This window comes from Antennarius striatus, chromosome 2, assembly GCF_040054535.1.
Source record: "Antennarius striatus isolate MH-2024 chromosome 2, ASM4005453v1, whole genome shotgun sequence".
Classification (NCBI taxonomy): Eukaryota; Metazoa; Chordata; class Actinopteri; order Lophiiformes; family Antennariidae; genus Antennarius; species Antennarius striatus.
In genome coordinates, this window is record NC_090777.1 from 23,776,435 (window position 1) to 23,789,301 (window position 12,867).

General features: G+C 40.5%; 3 protein-coding genes and 1 non-coding gene across 5 annotated transcripts; 1 reads left to right on the forward strand and 3 right to left on the reverse strand.

Annotated features, from left to right (window-relative positions):
* Positions 1-1,925, reverse strand: ppdpfa (pancreatic progenitor cell differentiation and proliferation factor a). Its single transcript, XM_068336019.1, has 5 exons — positions 1,769-1,925; positions 884-986; positions 662-739; positions 471-558; positions 1-388 (listed from the first exon to the last, which is right to left on the reverse strand). The coding sequence occupies exons 2-5, from the start codon at positions 936-938 to the stop codon at positions 274-276; spliced, it is 336 nt and encodes a 111-aa protein (XP_068192120.1). The 5' UTR covers positions 939-986; positions 1,769-1,925; the 3' UTR covers positions 1-273.
* A 377-nt stretch (positions 1,926-2,302) lies between these two features.
* Positions 2,303-2,374, forward strand: trnae-cuc (transfer RNA glutamic acid (anticodon CUC)). Its single transcript has one exon. It is a non-coding gene; the product is annotated as a tRNA-Glu (tRNA).
* A 698-nt stretch (positions 2,375-3,072) lies between these two features.
* Positions 3,073-6,780, reverse strand: LOC137611833 (tumor protein D54-like). 2 transcript variants are annotated; one of them, XM_068339956.1, is made up of 9 exons: positions 6,718-6,780; positions 6,255-6,358; positions 6,000-6,148; positions 5,735-5,782; positions 5,243-5,344; positions 4,539-4,565; positions 3,834-3,866; positions 3,649-3,697; positions 3,073-3,568 (listed from the first exon to the last, which is right to left on the reverse strand). In XM_068339956.1, the coding sequence occupies exons 1-9, from the start codon at positions 6,728-6,730 to the stop codon at positions 3,494-3,496; spliced, it is 600 nt and encodes a 199-aa protein (XP_068196057.1). In that variant the 5' UTR covers positions 6,731-6,780; the 3' UTR covers positions 3,073-3,493. The 2 variants fall into 2 exon arrangements, with proteins under 2 accessions (XP_068196057.1, XP_068196047.1); XM_068339946.1 differs by having other exon boundaries at positions 3,834-3,869.
* A 2,480-nt stretch (positions 6,781-9,260) lies between these two features.
* Positions 9,261-11,925, reverse strand: dnajc5aa (DnaJ (Hsp40) homolog, subfamily C, member 5aa). The gene is made up of 5 exons (XM_068341322.1): positions 11,807-11,925; positions 10,895-11,023; positions 10,601-10,814; positions 10,330-10,501; positions 9,261-10,256 (listed from the first exon to the last, which is right to left on the reverse strand). Exons 2-5 carry the CDS (start codon positions 11,002-11,004, stop codon positions 10,153-10,155), a joined length of 600 nt encoding a protein of 199 aa, XP_068197423.1. The 5' UTR covers positions 11,005-11,023; positions 11,807-11,925; the 3' UTR covers positions 9,261-10,152.
* Between the last annotated feature and the right edge of the window lie 942 nt (positions 11,926-12,867).

Genomic DNA, 12,867 nt, shown 5'->3' on the forward strand with positions numbered 1-12,867 from the left:
TCCAGTGAGTCCTTTATTATATATTATCATTAACAGTGTAAAATATCAAGAACAACAAAATGAAAAAAACTTCTTAAATACTTGTTTTTTATACTTTTGGTCATTGTAGAAAGACACTATACATAGGCGAAAGTACAAGCAAACTTTACTAACTAAAGCTAACAGGCACCTTCGGCGTCACCGCCATCATCTCCATCTCTTTGTAAAGGATGGCAAGATGGGGGGGCCGGAAGGTGTGAAGGGAACGGGTGCAGGAAGGTGGAAGGCTGGAGTCTACGAAGAAGCCTGCAGTTCAGGCTTTTCGCTGTCCTCACTTAGTTGTCTGTTCAGAACCATTTCCCTGGCGATGCAGGTCACCTGACCGTTGGCCACTGTGTAGGTTCCGTTTCTGGAACACAAAGGAATGTTTTAGTCCAGAAAAAAAGAAAAGTCAAGGTTAATTTACTTCATATTTAGATAGTAACACTTACTTTTCAGATCCATTCTGCATGCCGGGCTGGTGTTGTTTTGCAAAGAAAAATGATGTCCACCAGTGGCCAGAATCCTGCCTGGGAAGTCCTACAGACAACAGATTTTATAAGTCAGAAAGAAACCAGATTTGGTGATGATATCGTGCCACACTTTCCAACATAAAAAATACAGATAAAATATTCCTTAATACCTGGGTGGTGGGGAATGACCTCTCCGGCGTACTCCGCACTACCACAGGAGCTGTTGCTGGAGGCGGAACCCAGACGCCCTGCAATACAAGAAATTCTTTTTAGTTACAAAAGTCATTTATAGGAGGCCGCAGGTTTCCACATGCAGGAAAATGAAAGATGACATCTTTTAGTTTTTTCCATCTTACGAATGATATGAAGCACATAGGCCCAGTCTCACTCACTTCTGTAGTAATCATGGGTGGCAATGAGGGAACCACTTGATGGAATTGCAGCCATTTTCTCCGACCTGAGGTGGAACGCTGCTCAAAGATGGAAAATGGTAACCTGGAGGAGAGAAGACAGAAAAATATGTGGCAGACGTATTATTAGGCAGGAAATAAAGTGGAGAAACAGATCTTACATTTTCACAATTTTCTCATTTTTTTCTTAGATTTAGTATATTTTGTGGTAAAAAAAAAAAAAGTACATGCACATGCAGCTATCCTCAGACCTTTCGCTGCAGAGCGATGCTGCAAGAGCTGCTGATGTACAATTCATATCTTATTGCATAACCATAGAAATGACATGGAGAAATACCTGTCCTGCTTATCACACAGCAATATATTTATATTGCAAGAAATTATTGATGGGGTGCTCCATTCAAGATTCTTAGTGGTAGAAATGAAATATCCAAAAAAATGGATTTTATTATTTGTATCTTTTGCAAGCAGTTCATCAGACTGGAGATTGAGAACTAGTTGAAGGCTGTAAAGATTAAGACCAGATGAGCAGCAGATGGCTTTAGGGATTTTGAGGAGCAGACAAATAGCTGTCTGGACAAACACCTGATGTACAGCACTGAACTTACTCACTGTCCAGAAGGCAGTTTTACCTAGTGATTAGTATTTTGTATATATAAAATTTATTTGGACTTTTAAAAAGAAAGTTGATATAATACTCAATATTTACAGATACAAATCCTCACTATAATACACTAAAACCTTATGGCAAAAAAAAACACACAAGCGTAGTGAAAATACAGAGGACGACAACTGTAATCAAACAGACTTCATATTTAATATTATCATAACTTTTAATGTAACACAACTTTAATTGTTATGACCTACCTTAAATAAAGGGAAGCTGCAGTTAGAACAGATGGATGGAGGTCCGGATGGCTTTGGGTAGAGGATGTTCTGTTGGGTTCAATGGCCCATTGGACGACTCGCCCCTTCTTGACCCGTCGGTCAACTCACAGCTGTTGAAACTGAAGCAGCAGAGAGTCGGTGGTGTTTTATAAGGTCTGCCCGTGGCGCGTGCTGGCGAGGCACGGGGCGGGGACTGTCGCGCCACGCCTCTGTACAACGTGTTGATGTTCTGAGTGGTGTGACTGAACCCCGTGACATCATCAGAGGCGATGTAGAGGCTTTAATCCATGCTTGTCTGCACATATTCCTGGACAGCCATGTTAGCTAGCTCAACTGACAGACGCGCGTTCCTGTCGTGTCTGTCTATATTTAATTAAAGCACATAAAATAAGTTGTATGGAGAGTTTCAAAACATTGGATGATAATTTTTATGATGTCGTGTTTATTAAGTTTATGCGGTCAGGTGTCACTAGCTATTATTAAATATATCCATATCAAGTTTGTACATAACCTTCCCTGGTGGTCTAGTGGTTAGGATTCGGCGCTCTCACCGCCGCGGCCCGGGTTCGATTCCCGGTCAGGGAATTCATGTTTTGATTTGTTTTCAACCGGTTTCAAAATACATTAATCATTTACTTTAAACGATCCAACAAAACTTTCTTTCACTAAAACATGACAATTACTTTCGGAATAGGTCGCATAAGAAGTTAGGCCGCTCCTGTTGATTTCAGTCTGAATGCGACTTTTATTGTAGGGGACATTATTGCCCTTATCCAACTACAAGATATTTTAACCAGATGTTGTTATTGCGTGGAGTAGATTACTACTGTAAATCAATGTTTATGGCGGACACACTGATTACTGATTATGTCTTGAGCTTTTTTCTTTCTTTTTTTGGGTTGTCTCTTTGTTTTTACTTCTGTATTTAAGATAAACACTGAAGGTTATAAGGCACCAAAATACAGACTGCGATTTTTGTACGACTAACATTGCAAATAAATACAGTGACATGTTTTTTTCATAACAGTTATTTAAAGACCGACAGCTGAGCTTGAAGCAATCAACTATAATATTAGTTTCCTCTCATGTCCTAAAGTCATAGCTCCCCGTAAAGCCTAGAATATATCGAGACATTTCCGTCTGGGAATATCAATCGACTGAGATTTGAGTCCACATTGTAAGGCAATTGAGGGCTCTACCGCCACCTGGTGTTCAACATAAAAAAGGTCAACGGGACAATTTCATTTAAAACCGAAATGTAAAAAGACCACACACCATTTCATTGACTTTAATTGAAAAACTGTAAAGTACAAAAATACTTCAGATTATTGATACTTGGTTTTACAAATGTCACAATTAATGTCAATGAGTGCAATACTGTAAGTGATTCCACTTATATATAAGTTTACTGCATTTAGAAGAAAATAAATTACTGACATAGACTGAAAGACTGACAAAATAATCCAACATCCAGTAACATAGTCACATGGTGAAAGACTATTTATAAATTTTTAAAAAAATATTCTTCCAAATTAAAACACTCATGTACAGCAATGCTCTAGTAGTTACATTATATTAATACAACAGTTACATTCAAATGGCAAGAGGGCAACATAAAAGTCTGTCTCACACACACACACACACACACACGCACACACACACACACGGTTTGAAAGTTAAATACTTGTGTTGTAAGGGTCAGTTTCATCTGGTGTGGCGAGGGGATCTCCTGTCAAAACCGGCCGTGTCACCATTATTTGCCAGACTAGTAACCTTGTCCTGAGCAAACAGTTAATCAATACTCACACACACAGTAAGAACATTGCTTTTATTAAATGTGCTGTGGTGTGTTGACTCACCTTGGCATTGCCAACTATTTCTTCAAAAGATTTGAATGTTGACGAATGTCTAGTGGGAAATGTGGGAAAAAATGCACATGGTATCTTCAACAATCTTGAACTTTAAAGCTTTTGAACTTGACTGAACTCTTGTTTACGTGGTGAGAGCAAAAGGTTTGTAAAGCCAAATGTTCATGGGGTCTTACCTCATAGATGGCACACTTATTGTGTGGCTCAGGCTGCTGCGTGTCACATTGAAAAAATTGTTAAACGTGACAAGACGGCAATCCAAAAGGAACACAAATTAAGACAAATAATAATAAAATAAAACTCATTAATTGGCTTGAATGATCTGGTAATCTAGATGTCTCACAGACATCTTTGCAAGGTGAGCGCATCTGTCCTACAAATCGGCAAACACACCTGTATACAAGTCACAAAAACCCAAATGGATCTGAACATTTCTGTGCAAACTGAAAGGGCATGAATTGGTTATCTACCCAATTTAGGAACACATATGAAAAACCAACTCAAATCTGATTTGGAAAGTTTGAATCCATGTTCACACATCCTTGTGTTCCAGGAAGCTAAAATCTGGATTTGAGTCTTCAAATACAGAAAAGTGGAAAGCAAATGATTATTGCTGTTCCATGATAAATTATTTTATTCCATAATAACGACTGATGCTATTATTTTTTGTTATTTCTGCCTCTCCTTGGCGCAGCTTTAGTTTTGAGGTGGCAGCACCGCTATACAAAGACAGATTTTTAAACGTACACTTGCTCACTAAGGCTTTAGTGGAAAACTTGCACGTGTGCGCGCACACACACACACACACACACACACACACACACACACACACACACAAACACACACACACTCTCTGGGCTCAGCTCCGACGTACATCTTACCGTGGAGGACTCGGCAGTGGCAGAGCTCTGTTGAGATAAACACAGATAACGTCATCCAAGCTTCTATCTCCATATGGATGACAACAACAGACTTATTCACTACTGCTGATGTCCAGCTGCACTGATGCGATTGGATTATAGTCACTTACTGGTTCCACACACACAAACAAGAGGCCTGAGTCTTAATTCAAAACATGGATGTAGTGTGTTCATGCTTAAATTCCCTCTCCTGTGTTAATGGCCTTAGTGCTGAGTCACTAGTTACTGCATTACTACACAGAGACTGAGAAATGGATGTTACACAATTTAAAACCTGTGATGGCAAAACAAATTAAAATGCAATTCTGGCTCTGATGTGAAATTATACAATAATTAAATTACATCTAAAAAAAATTATATAAAATGCTTTCAAACTTTTGCCAGTCACCAATTGCCTCTCATGATGTTCCTTGGTCTTACAATAGAAGTATAAATGCTTGTTGTCCATTTGTCGTGAGATCATATTGAGCTCCTGCTCATCCTTGTAATGCATGAGTTTGTTTTATGCCAAACGCACATCATTAAGGACAAAAACCTCCTTTCAACTACTAATTTCTACTTACTTTTGTATATTATGGCCCATTTTCATGAATCAAATTTAGATGATGACTGACAAACTCGATGTTTTTTCAAAATCAGTAAGGAGGAGCCAAAAGTGAGTTTACCTCATCTCTGCCAGCCTCCTGGTGATAGCCACACCCATATTAGACAGTGCTGAGGATGTAACGTGGCCTGCATGGGAGAGATTTTCCCTTGTCCTCACATATCTGCAGGTAAAAAGGAAGAATGTAACTAGACTGAGCAGGTAGGAGAGAACATACAGAGAACAGGGGTGTATAAATTCACACACAGTTACAACACAAATCAAACAGTAAACAACAAGCCCTTATACACCAAAGGCTACAACCCATCCAGCTCTTAAGCAAACACTGGAAGCATGTCCTGCTGATGCCTACTAATACTGCTGCCCCTTGTGCTAAGTCAGGCTGTAAGGCTATTAGCAGGGCACCAATCCTATTTGACCTGGAAAATCCCATCACTTGTTCCTTGCAGGAGAGCCCTCTTTAACATGTGAGCACAAGGCAAACCCAAGCGCTGGGAAACGCCATCAAAATGTTTTCACTGGCTATGATGATAACAAGATGGCCCAAACTCACATGTCCGACTGGCTGATGTCATCCAAAGTAGAAGAGGCGGCAAGATACCTGAAACAACAGTAGAGCATGAGCAAATCTGTAGATTATTACACTGACTTAAGATGGTGAAAGATATTAGTGTGCTCTACTGTTATATAACCACTGGAAATGCTAAGAGTCTTAAAAAGTGTGCGTAGTTTTTACCCTTCCAACCAACTTCCTAATATTAAATCAACAATGAAAATGACACAAATAGCTACACTGACAGCGTAAGCATGCAACTTACGGGGATGAAGTCTGGATATCATGCCAACCTTTGGACATGTTCTGCTTGATATTACTGAGAGGACTCAACCCCAGCTGCCTCCTGATGTCTGCGGCGTATTTCTCTTTGACAAGGAGCACCTGTCGCAGGGTCTGAATCTCTTCCTCCATCTAGAAGGAGGACCAGAACCAAAACAGAGATGACTGTGAGCTGATGCTAATATGATATGTGAACATTTCCTGATCGGAGGTGATTAATAAACAAAAGCTTCATCACCTTAGCCAGTTCAAACCGGAGATGGTCTGTGTCCTCCTCAGACGACCATCCGGTGTCTGTTGTCCTTGTGGAGAAGCTCATGGATGAGGAAGTCCCACCAAAACCTTCCAACGAAGATTGACAGTATGTGGGTTGAAATTAAAAGAAAAATTAAATTATTTTTTACTTGAATTACAAAATATCATACATTTAATTATTTGCAATGACATAAATATGACATAAGTTATATTATTAACACAGGAGCTCTCCCTGGTGCTGAACTTCACTCTGTCTAGTTAGCTAGCTGAAGCTTGGTGGCTAACAGCTAACTCTACTTGTTGCACGCGAAGCAAACAACAGAGCTAACATTAGCCGGTGATCCACAACAGATCCCAAGAAAATATAAAATAAAACTAAAACTAAAAATATAAAACAAGAAGATTAATTATTATTGTTGTTCAAACATATCTGAGATAAATCTCACCGGGTCGGTTCATTGTTGCTCCGCGTCACGACGGACTTGTTTTCACCTGCTGATAAGTGCCAGCCTCCCAGTGACGTCACCTCAGCCACGAGCACGCGACAGGAAGAGTCAGTCAATCAGACACACACACACGCACACACACACACACACACGCACACACACACACACACACACACGCACACACACACACGCACACACACACACACACACACACACACACACACACACACACACACACACACACACACACACACACACACACACACACACACACGCTGCAATGACAACCTGGGTGTTTTTATTTATTAATTTATTTAGGTATTATCAGCAAAATATACTTACAGTATCTTAAAATACACAAATATTCTCTCAATGTTTCACTATCAAATAGTATCATAGATTATTGTCATTACAACATGCTGTAATAAATAAAATGAAAATATGGATTGTATGAAAAAAGTATTATCTTAATGGCTGCAAATATTTATAGCTGTCAAATAAAGGTTGTGATGTAAAAGTCAGAGATAATATTCCTCATGATAGCCCTGGGATATATAAGTGAATAATTGAGACTTTTAAATCTCGAAATAGATTTAAAATCTTAGTGCTGTAGGTTAGTCCACTCGACTCGAATAAAATGTAAAGAAATTTGTGATTACAGTTAACAATCTGCATTTTTAGTTGTATCTGTAGAAGGGTTCGATACCATAGATTTAAAGACTAAATTTACGACTAGATTTAAAGCATAAAGGAATCAAATAAAAGGCAGGAGTCAAATACTGTAAATGCTAGAATTCTCCGTTTAATAGAAGCAGAAACTGGTAAAAAGGAAGATTTGTCTCCATCTGCTGTTGAAAGATGGAATCACACTACATTGATCTAAAATCACGGGAAACATAAATTGTCAGAATTTAGTTTTGGTTTCAGCATCAGCCAGAATCACTGAGAGAGAAACTCCAACAATAAATACAAAAACTGCTGAAAAGTAAGGGAAAAAAATTAAAATGTGACCTAAACAACTCTTTTAAGGTGTTTGTTTAATTCTGTTAAATACCCGGCGATCCGTATCCAGTGTAGTTGCTCTTTATTCAACCTCTTACAATTACCGCTACCTGGGTGAATAAGTGACAAACTGAGAATGATGCAATGTTCAGGAACATTTATTCAATAACAGCAAATCAGATCAATGATCCACTTGTTTTCTTCCAAACACACAATTACCATGCTACAACATAAACGTTAAGATTTATACTTCATATGGGTCAAGTGTATGTACAAGCAACCGCAACCATTAAACCATTCCCCGATGAATTTAATGGTTACATCACGACACCATACCATACCGTTAAAATGATAGTCAGTCATCATTTCAAACATGACAAAGTGTGAAATAAAAAAAAAAGCATCATATAACCATTTCACTATAATTGCACTATATATTATGTTGCCTTTTTTATTAAGTCATTTCCTGATCATTGATCTATTATAGATTTTTTTTAAACACACAGTGCATTCAACTTAGAACATTTACAGTAGCGTTTTTCAGTATCTCTATGAAAAAGCCATGACAGGAACATCTATGTTTCATCAAGGGTTACAGGAAACATCATACGAGAGCCACAGAGGTCAACATCCATACCGTTAATAGCAGAGGGTGGGCAACAGGAGCTCACCGATTGTAAACGATTGAAACACATTATTAGCAGTTATGAAACTGACAAAGTGGCAAAGATTCTCAAGTGACAACTTATGGCAATTTGCAAATGTGTTGCAATATATGCAAATTCAGGAGAATGAAGAAGTCCTTTCACTTGGAGCTGCCGGTCTCACAGCTGATGCACCTCACGAGCTTCTTACTTTACACGGGTTCAAAAAACGATGATGAACGATCACAGCATTGGACAAAATGTCATCAGACTTCAGTTCAAAACACAAGGACCAAAAACAGGATGGAAATCATCTTCCTTACTACCTACAATTTCATATATCATTATGACAATATCGGAATAATATTATAACCATATCATATAATCATTTATATATTTGCTGTGTTGTCAGATTCATTTCCCAGCTATAAAGTGTAACATGTTTTTCCACATGACGTTAACTACTGAAAAGATTTGAGACATCTCCGGGGCTTCAGCGACACAAGATCAGTTATTTCTATCTAAAGTTTAGGTGGATCACCTAGAGCTCCGTGGCTTCATGTACAGGGAAATCAACAGGTGCACAAAAATGCCTATGTGATCAGATGAAATGAATCTTTTAGTCTCAATCAGTTGTGAAAGAACTGAAATAAATGTTTGCTGTAAGTATACACCTACAGAAAAAAAGTAAATTGATGGTTGATATTTATGATGTTTCAAAAACAGGGATCAAATAAATAATTAAATTTTAAAAAATCTAAATTTCTCCACTGATAAAAACATATTGAGATGTTGCTTCTAATTTCAGGATCAGATAATAATAATAATCATAATCTAATAACGCAACAATGAGAAAATGAGAACAATAACATGAAATCTTGACTCGGATGAATTCTCTGGCTGTAGTCCATGAACAATGTAAGAATTGATGAACCGTCATAAAATTTACTGTGACAGTGTCTGACAGGAAGTCAGAATGAGAGGAAATAAAGCCGATAAGAATGAATAAATAAGTAGAAAACTACTACATCAGCAGGTATTTGTGACATGTCCTCTGTTACTTTACCACCTCATAATTCACATTAGAAACACTCAAAGTGCGGCGGAGACAAAGCAGTACCAAAGACGTGACGTCGCCCCGACGACGACGACTGACATTTTCAAAGGAACCGTAACTGTTTGCAAATCTGACATTAGAAACACACCGATGTATCACAACTCTGTTCTTGAAGGTTTAATAATGGCACTGACCACCTTAGCATCTCTCTCTCTCGCCGGTGCCTCCCTGAGCCACGGCTCTCCTTTGTTTTAGCATAACACATCAGGTTCACACCTCCTCCTCCTGTTTGTGAGCTATTCCTCTGAGCATATTGCACATATGTACGCACCAACGTTACTGAGACTTTCAGAGTCAAGATGTGGCTGAAGATAAATAAAAAGCTGGAGACCATGTTTTAAAAACAGTGCATGCTACACCAGGATGTAAAACGAAGGAGAGGGGAAGTGGAATAATCGACCTGCGAGGATAAAGGTCAAGAAACATAAAAGAAAATGAGTTGTTTCTTTTCTTCTCATACTGGGGGGTGGGAATAAATTGCGGACCAATCAGGGAGGGGTGTAAGGGTTGTGACTTCATCAGTTCTTTTAATAGGCCATGCTTACTAGTCCCTCTCCTTTGCATGGCTCTGCTTCTGAAGTGGAAAGATGGATTCCCCTTTTCTTTTATCTCACTGAGGTGGAGCAGGGATGCAGGCAGGACCGCAGGCCAGGATTGACGGGAACCGGAGAGCTAGTTGAAGCCGGTGTCAGTGTGGTAGGAGTGGTGCCCATCTGATGTTAACTGGGTCGTCTCTGTGGCTGACGGCTGAAGCATTATGGGGTCACCCCCAGCCTCTGCTTGACAAACAGAAACAACACGTTCAGGCCTATCAAAAAGGGAGCGGAGGCACAGGTGAATCTGTCCCACCTCTTTCATCAGATTGCAGCTGAGCCTCTAGGTCCTCAGGGGACACATAAAAATCCTGGTCCTGGCTCTCTCGAGGCCGTGGTTTACATCTTCCACAGCAGCAGTTACAGCAGCAGCACAGGCAGCAGCAGAAGTAGCAGCCGGTGGCCAGACCGCAGAAGACGAACAGAGCCTGTAGGGAGGAGGTGAAAAGTCAGTGTGACAGAAGAAAATATGGAAAATACAAATAGGGAAGAAAAGAAAAGAAAAGAAAGGATTTCCTCGTTCTCACCTTCGCCCACCAGCTTGAGAGGACAAAGTAAGTGTTGACATTCTCCTCTCCAAACTGCTCGGCCACGTAAAGTCCCAGAGAACCGTACTTGTCGTAAATATTCCGCTTTGTGGGATCGTTCAGGATAGCGTGCGCGTTGTTGATCTCTTTGAATTTATCAGCTGCCTCCGGGTTCTCGGGATTCTTGTCAGGGTGGAACTTCAGCGCCAGTTTCCTGTGGACAGAGTCGACCGTCAAGCAAAGGTAAACCGCAGCCAAATGCTTCCGCCGTCGCCGGCGGGACGCCCTCCTCACCTGTAGGATCTCTTGATGTCATCCGTTGTGGCCACTTTGTCGACTCCCAGCACGTGATAGAGGGACTCGCCGGCGGTGGACAGAGAGCGCTGCCTCTGATGCTCAGTCATGGTGCCTCACGTCCTCAAGCTGGGTGAGCAAACAGAAAAGAACAACTTGGGTAGCAGTTGTTGCTTCATAAACAAACACAGCAGGTTAACATGCATGCCTGTCTACGAAATAAAACCCTGATCAAGCTAAAAGAAAGAAGACCTGACTTTGAAATAAACATTAAAAATACAAGAGCCCTGAATGCAACACGCTAGGTTTGTTAATCTTTTAAAAAAAAAAATTAATTCTTATGTTCACTGTTTCTAAATTGTGCATTGATGATGTCAATTCCCTGCTCACATTTTTACATGGCAGGACCACTGACTGCTTCTGCTGCTGTCAGTAAATCACTCACTGACACAAATGCTGCAAAACAGCAAACATTTTTACTGAATAGATGCTGAAATTGTAAAATATATATATAAGGAATTAAAATGTCGATGCTTCCAAATCGGTGCGGTATTGCCTCACATTGAATAAACCAGTGGTGGATTTTAAGCCACACTAAAGCCTCTTTTCATATTTTTTTAACCGAAAACTAGTGTCCGTTCGGACAAGTGGGTGTCAAAATTCCCTCTAATACGAGTCGCATCCAGTTGTCAGCTCCCTTTACTGGGGATTAAATCCAGTGAATACCATCCAAGGATCCTAATCTCTGAGCGCGCATCAGCAGCATTGCTATAGCGCACAGCATCCATGTTGGTTTGCTTCCCGGCCTGTTCTTGATGCAGGGCAGGGATGGGTCGTCACCAGTAATTTTCAAGGGCAACGGGCAGCGTCTGGAGGGGAAACCACAGATCGAACCGCGCCCCAGAAGCTCACCTTTCCGTCGGGTCTGATGCGCCGCAAACTGACGATCCCAGCAGGTTCGAATCTCAGACGGTGGAGCGTGACTATGGCTGCATCTCTCACGTACCCGGACCCTCTCTGCCTCCCACGACGCAACCATGGACAGCTGCAGCAGCACGCTGGCTCCGCCCACCACCCCGCCCCTCGACACCCCGTTGGCGACCCGACGTGCGCGTGCACGGCAGACCGTATAAAAGCCATGCGTGCTCACACCGGAGGAGGATGCGAGAGGATGCTGGAGGAGAGCTGGAGCAGCTAAGGAATGGGAATGATCCAGGGAAGGTTTCATGATCATTTTTTTACATCTATAGGTTTGAAGGTTCATAATCATAATGCTTTTATTGAACTAACCGAAAATTGATATTCTCTTTTTAAAAACAAAGCATTAAAATTGAGAAGAAATGACATCATAGATCTTGAGGGACCCCCTATGAGCTGTGACCTGATTCCCATTGAAAGCGTGTTTCGTTGGGTGTGTGAGTAAGTGTGACAGTATAGAGACATTCTCCGTGGAATAAACAGCAACTCTTGAAGCTCCGACCACAGAACAGGCCGCCATCACACAGGATGACATCATTTGGAGGACGAGTCAGGACTGCTTGTTCTACTATACACCGCCCAGTCTTTTGGAACTATTTTATCATAATAACCAGATTTTGAAGGAGTATGAAGTTGTATTATAATATGAAGGAGGAAATGATACCAAAGCTATGTCAGCCAACTATAATGTTACATATAATGTTTATAACAATAAAAAAGACCACACACAAAAATAAAAACATTTTTTAATCTGAGGGTAAAAGGCAGACGTGACCCAGACGACCTGAGGGGTCTGAACGTTCATAATAATAATAGATTAGACATCTACTTCATTTTGACCCGACGTCATTGAGTGCTTGATGAACCGACAGCAGTATTTTAAAATCAAATGATAAAACTCCATCCAATCACAGCTTTGATGCCCTGACATTACCACGATCCACATACTCCATCAAACACTAATTGAGCATATACCATTGCCCTCAACCTACTGT

Bases quoted from the DNA above. Each gene is read 5' to 3' on its own strand.
- LOC137611833 (XM_068339946.1), bottom strand. The intron at 6,149-6,254 runs GTGATGAAGCTT...TCCTCCTTCTAG, and splicing joins TCCGGTTTGAACTGGCTAAG to ATGGAGGAAGAGATTCAGAC. The intron at 3,870-4,538 runs GTAAGATGTACG...TGTGACACGCAG, and splicing joins CCACTGCCGAGTCCTCCACG to CAGCCTGAGCCACACAATAA.
- dnajc5aa (XM_068341322.1), bottom strand. From the start codon at position 11,004: ATGACTGAGCATCAGAGGCAGCGCTCTCTGTCCACCGCCGGCGAGTCC. The intron at 10,815-10,894 runs GTGAGGAGGGCG...CTCTGTCCACAG, and splicing joins GACATCAAGAGATCCTACAG to GAAACTGGCGCTGAAGTTCC. The intron at 10,257-10,329 runs GTGGGACAGATT...TTTGTCAAGCAG, and splicing joins GCTGCAATCTGATGAAAGAG to AGGCTGGGGGTGACCCCATA.
- ppdpfa (XM_068336019.1), bottom strand. From the start codon at position 938: ATGGCTGCAATTCCATCAAGTGGTTCCCTCATTGCCACCCATGATTAC. The intron at 740-883 runs GTGAGTGAGACT...CTTGTATTGCAG, and splicing joins CACCCATGATTACTACAGAA to GGCGTCTGGGTTCCGCCTCC. The intron at 559-661 runs GTATTAAGGAAT...TGTTGTCTGTAG, and splicing joins GGTCATTCCCCACCACCCAG to GACTTCCCAGGCAGGATTCT.